Raw genomic sequence first — 6,760 nt, 5'->3', positions numbered from 1 at the left:
AGAATGTGCCTTTCCTGGTTACCTGAGACTTTTTACTTGTATTCAATAGATGTAATGTTATGTTGGGTGTGGCTAGCCATGCACTGCGATAGAGCACAAGCTCTAGTGAGAGATGAGCTAAATGATCTAACTCCAACAGCATAAATGGTGATAATGCCCAATAAATGGTCACTTAGCTGTCCTGGCAAGGGAGAGTCAGCTCAACAACATGTATCAATGCAGAATACTGACTTCATGAAGATGAAGAGATTTTTATCGGATTCTCAGAGACCAGCACAAAAGCTCAAGATGGTTGAGCCATTGATTGGGGAGAAAGAAGAGGACATGCTTTCAAACCACTCTGACAACCTACAGGGCCTGGACTGTAATGAATGCAACTGCCAGACTGATTTTCCTCTCTAGTCGGTCCTCGTACACCTCACCCTTCTGTCAGTCCTTACATTAGTTTCCTTTTGGTTTATTTATTTTCTATGACTGAGCTGTAAAAACAGGTTATACAACTGTTTATTAAAATAAAAAGTGAATACACACACATATTTCTTCATTAGTAAAATCATTTGTTCCCCTAGGAATGGTTGCTGTACATTAGAGATCCTCCTACGTTCTCTTTGGAATAAAGGATAATGTATAAAACAGAAAAGCAATTTTCACCCTAGAATAAAGTGTATGGTCATACATGAGTACAAGTAGATGGCTTATACTTTTTCTACAATAATTTGACATCTTTAATTGTTGTTTTCTTAATCCAGACTTCTTGTGGGAACAAGTTATCTAAGGAAGATAATTTTGACTCCTAGTGAAACAAAGAAAAAAAAAACTTCTCTACCCAGAAGAATGATGGTCTTTGATATTTCCGATTTATATTGAATAGGTCGTCACGGACTGGGAAATACGTATTAGAGTCTCAAAATCCACTCAGGTATAGTGTGGCTATACTGGTATGTTGCTTCTTTACATTTTCTACCTAATTTCACATTTTGTTTTGGATCTACTGCTTGTCACTCACGTTTGTTAATAGTTTTACATGTTTACTATACAATTATTAAATGATCATGTCCAGTTATAGTTTATTGTTTCACTGAAACCATGAATAAAACAATATTACAAATATTGGTCTGTTATATTGAAAATATGATCTGTAAATATGAAGTCTGTGAATTATATTTATTCAGCATAATTTATATTTCAGCTCTTTTTTTTATTAAATGTTCATTTTTCAAGTTTACCTAAATCATTTGTCATTTGTCTTATCCCTCCTGGAACATCAACCCTGTTACATATCTTAGTATCATCAGCAAAAAGACATACCTTACCATCAAAACCTTTTGCAATATCACTAATTAAAATATTAAAGAGAATGGGTCCAAGTACAGATCCCTGAGGTACCCTACTGGTGACAAGCCCAAACTTCGAATATACTCCATTGACTACAATCCTCTGTTGCCTGTCACTCAGCCACTGCCTTACCCATTCAACAATATTGGAATCCAAACTTAAAGATTGCAGTTTATTGATAAGCCTTCTATGTGCAACAGTGTCAATGGATCTAATTAAAAGGCTGGTCAAGAGCTTTTAAGGTATAACTTAGAATTGTTCTGGATATTTTGTTTTTGGGTTAGGGAAATTAACCGCTTATTGACACTTCTTGCTGTGCTGACTCACAAATGAGAAACTTTGTGTTTATTTAACTATAATTTCACTCTTTATCTTACAATATCTTATCTATTAGATGTTTGTTATTTAAAGGTCAAACAGGGTTTGTGGATATACCCTAAATATATTCATAACTCATTATATGCTATCAATCAATTACTATTTGTTTATTTATTTAAAAAATGGAAATGAGTTAACAAACGTGGTTTTGTCACACATTTTTTCATTTAGAATATTGATACAAATAGAGCAACTGCAGAACAGTAATTGACATAATTGAATTTATTTATCGTACTCATACAATACATCACTCTTAGAATTTTCATATATTTTAGTATTTAAAGATAACATCATTCAAATTAATATTTAATTTCCAAACGTTTTAAAAATTTGGCATTAAATAACTTTTACTTTAGATATGGTCATAGAAACAAAAACTGAAACTCAAAAGTTCTTATTTGGGGAAAGCAGACACCCCAAAGGATATTGCATGAGCCAATTGGGCATTTTAAGTGCAACCATTTCAACCCAGTTCAGTGAAAATGTCTTGAAATATTTTCTGTTTTTCACACACCCACACACCCACATGCAACATTAAATTTGTATTGGGATTTTCTGTGTAATGTATAATGTTGCGGACCGTTTCAGCAGACAAGGGGTTAAAATCTGTTTAGGCGATAATCCCCTTTCAGATAGACCAGCAGCTACTGCAATCACCAATCTCCCGAACTCCAAACTGTACGAATCTTCCAACTCCCGAACTGGAAACACACAAACCCTGGAATAGCTGAACAGGAAAAGCATGCAATCCGCTTACACTCCTGGCAGTCAGCATACAATCCAATTCCCCCAATAACGAGACGACACTTCGTTTTGAGGGTCAAGCAGAATCTGAGGTGCTGGCACACCCAGCCTGGTTTTTATTGCAGTTGTTACAAATACAGGTCCGCCCACAGGGAGGTATAAAACAACCAATCACATCACAGTTACATCCCACATATTCCCTCCCCTTATCCTGAGAGGAAACTCAATTATACATACAGTTAAAACATACTTTCTACCCAACTTTCATAACTCTAAAACCATACATCACATTCACATAAAAATACATATCCACAATCAATCCATTCAGGGGAACAACATATTAAAAAATGTCATGAATCAGACCAGGGGTTCAAAAGTTAGTAAAGTATCTTTTAAAACCCCTGCCATATTGTTTTTCCGGCTCAGACCGGTTTTACAGAGCCCTCTCTCCTGGAGACAAGGTAGAAGTAATCTAATTACCTCCCAGGGCAGAGACAGACTCCATTGAGCACATGGGGGCACAAAGACAGTAAAACACTTTAAAATACATAAAGTCACCTTTTACACATAACACACAGACATTTCACATATCCCCAGATAGCTGGGATCTGAGCGCACAAAACTACCGAATAGCGCGCAGATCCTATTCACACAGTTCAATTGCCATGGAGCCGAAGTCTCCAAGCCCAACTACACGAATGGGCTTCATGGCATAGCTATCTGGGTTAACACATTCACATAAAGTCTGGTCCATAGTCCAAAGGCAAGAGGCGGGCAAGCAGCCCAAGGACACGTGGTGAGGTCGGTTTCGCCACATATAACACAGCAGTAAAAAAAAATCCAGTTTTTGTGTAACATCACCAGAGTACATTAATCTCTCAAATTTGATTAAACGTTGTGGTAATAAAAAAAAATGCACACATTCAGTTAGCCTGGTGTATGCCACTGTGGAAAAGCAAACCAATGTGTGTTCAGAAAGTACAACGATGCCCTCTAATGTATAGGTCTGACTACTTTTTTGTGACATCACTAGACCAAATTTAAGGTTTATATATATATATATATATATAATTTCATTTTTGTAACTTGTGCATCAATAATTTATGCCAAACCTACCATGAGAGTAAGGGTTAATACAAGCCTAATGAAGGAAGATGGAATTGAATCATATTTACTAATATTTATTGGTACTGAGATATGTTCTGTTAATGATATTTGTTTTAATTCAGCTACGTTATATTGATCATCTACACATGCAATATACATTTATAAAAAAACATAAAATATGTAGCATAGATTTTAAAAACAAATCTTCAAAAATAGTTAGAGGGTGGCCTTTCTTAAACTTATCCTCATATCATAATGCGTATCATCTATTTTGTAATGGAGCTCCTGTACTCAGGCTGAGTATCTCTGTTAGGTCAGCTTCCAATCTTCTAATGGGGACTCTGGAGCATTTCAGACCTAGTTACTGAAGCTGGACTGGGGTCTCTGGGGACTTCTTCACTTGGACAAGGCTGCATAGGTTATTCGTCCCCTCTACCTTGTTCCAGATAGGTATCTAATCATCTGACTGCACTGCCTCCAACTACTGCCTTTACAAAGGCACTTGCAACTCTCAGGCCTAGCTCTTAACACATCCTCAGGATCAGGGACTAGTGCAGCCAGCAATTAGGTCAAAATCTGCTACCTGAATCCATGAGCAAAACCATACAGGGCACAGAGTTCCCAATGGAACTAGCACACAATACTTTATTAGCACTCCAGACTAGCCCCTATCTGCATTTTTACACTTATAGAGACACACTCAATCCTATATATAAAAAACAATCATGTGTGGCATCATACAGCCACTCATAATGACACAATACAATATTTATAAAGGGGTGGGGAATACAAACACTGATAAGAAATAAATAAAAATTGTGTACAAGAAACCATGTTCAGTGCGCTTCAGATTTAAGGGTGGGTGTCCCCTATACAGACACTTAAGTGAACACACCTAGAGCCAGACACAAAGGGCTCTAAAAGAAGGTGAGCAAACCATTTTAGTTTATGTTCCTACTTATTTCTGTTGGGATATACTTCAGAGAGTTCTCTATTTTCTATCTCTTTTGAGGATTATCGTTTATCCGACTAAGAGGGTAAAGTGCCAACAGATGGCACAGAAACGTGTGTGATTTGAGCCTATCCTCCCATAAGGCTCTTATCAATGTGAGTTTAATCCACTTATTTATGGTTATGGTTAAACACATATAAATGGAATTATACTATGTTATTTTTTGTCTTTCTCCCTATATATATATGGATATTGGCCAATATACATACTGTATGTGAGTAAAATACTTACATATAGAATCACTGAAGCGCTCCACTATAGTATAGGTCCTTGGAGAGGGGATACCTGATCTAAGGCAGATATTATTTTACCACTATGCTGATAAGAAATATGTCTGCATAAACCATAATATGCAAATTGACCAGCCTTACTATTCAGGTAGTGCACATAACTGTTTCAAGATCTTCACAACCAACAGGTGGTGCTATACAGTTTTTACCACCTAGTTGGCAAATAACATCAGCAGGACATGTGAGCCCATAAGAGATGTGACAAATAACAGAACTCTAATACACATCCAGCACCTATAAGGGGTGCATGGTGATTTGGACACAATAGGATGTCTGATGTGGCAGACATACAAAAACCCACAACTCCATAATTCCCAACAGCAAACCCAGTCACACATACTCCCAGCCCAAGGGGGAGAAGATCAGAACATAATGGAGTTATCCAACAATTTCTAACCGAGGGAAGGGTAGGGTTGATATGGTTCCAGCGTTGGTGATTACCGTCACATATTTTAACCAGATAAATATATGAGATTTCAATTTTAATAATGTATGAATTATTCTTCAGCTGTCTTTTATGACAAGTGTTCTAATGCAATCCAATAAATAAACAGAAAATGGCACCACTGCAAATGTTGTTCTCTTTATTTTCTAACAGGTAATGAATACAATAAACCAGACCATTGTCCCTGATATTCGTCTCCTTGGATTTCAGGATTTTCCAAATTACAAAGCATTATTTTTGCTTCTTATTATTATTTTCCCTATTGTGACTGTATATGGAAATATTCTTATTATTTGGCTGGTGACAACTAACAGCAGTCTCCAGTCTCCTATGTACTTCTTCCTAACACAACTGTCAGTTTCTGATTTACTTGTAACCACATCCATTGTTCCTAACACACTTTATGTTATATGTAATGAAGGGGGCACTATGTCTTTTTCAGCTTGCATTATTCAGTTATATGTTTTTTCTTGTTCTGAGGTATTTGAGTTTTTTCTTCTTTCTGTAATGGCTTATGATCGATATCTAGCTATCTGTAACCCTCTGAGATATATTTCCATAATGAATCCTGTCTTATGTATTAAATTGGTTATCATCTGTTGGTTATTAAGCTTTTCTGTGGAACTGATTGTAATAATATCAATAGTTCAACTTCAGTTTTGTGGCCCAATTGTTATCGATCATTTTTTCTGTGATTATGTCCCACTAGTAGAACTGTCTTGTTCAAACACCATTTTTATTGAAGTTGAAAATCTCATATTGTGTGTACCATGTTCTTTAACTCCACTTATAATTATTGTCGTTTTTTATGTATATATTGTCCGGGCTGCCGTTAAAATCTCCAGCACAAGTGGGAGCTCAAAAGTCTTCTCGACTTGCAGCTCTCACCTGACTGTGGTTTTTATATTCTACGGCACACTACTTGGAATTTATATGAGTCCAAAGAAAAAAAAATCTTTCACAGTCAACAAAATCTCTTCCTTGTTGTACACCGTGGTGACTCCTATGATCAATCCGATTATATATAGTCTGAGGAATGAAGATATCAAGAAAGCTGTAAAAACAATCTTGGTAAAATGAATGATATAAATGAAAACACCTTCTACAAAAAATAATGTTTGCTCATTGATGGGATAAAAAGTTCTTTAGATTATGCAAGAATCATGTATATAATATTATGAAAACTAATAAGAGCCAATTGGATACTAGGACCATGCATGAGTCAAATAATTATAAACATACATTTAGAAGTCTAGCAGGACACAGTTGCAATGTATTAATTATTGCAGATTAATTACTTTTAATTAGCAACAGAATGAGTAGGGATAAAATCATAGGAACCTGCTGTTTTCCTTGACTGGTGAGGACTTCAGAAAATGAGGAACCAGGAACATAAAACAAGAAGCTCCCACTCTACCTGAGAAGAATACTCTCCTCGGCTGTTCCCAC

General features: G+C 36.1%; 1 protein-coding gene across 1 annotated transcript; it reads left to right on the top strand.

Moving 5' to 3' along the window:
- Positions 1–5,467: 5,467 nt before the first annotated feature.
- LOC134602057 (olfactory receptor 11L1-like) lies at positions 5,468–6,391 on the top strand. The gene has a single exon (XM_063446558.1). The coding sequence runs from the start codon at positions 5,468–5,470 to the stop codon at positions 6,389–6,391; it is 924 nt and encodes a 307-aa protein (XP_063302628.1).
- The last annotated feature ends 369 nt before the right edge of the window (positions 6,392–6,760 follow it).

The sequence above is a fragment of the Pelobates fuscus genome, chromosome 3 (genome assembly GCF_036172605.1).
Source record: "Pelobates fuscus isolate aPelFus1 chromosome 3, aPelFus1.pri, whole genome shotgun sequence".
In the NCBI taxonomy this organism is placed as follows: Eukaryota; Metazoa; Chordata; class Amphibia; order Anura; family Pelobatidae; genus Pelobates; species Pelobates fuscus.
Note: the sequence above shows the minus strand (reverse complement) of the source record. Positions and strands in the feature narration are given on the sequence as shown.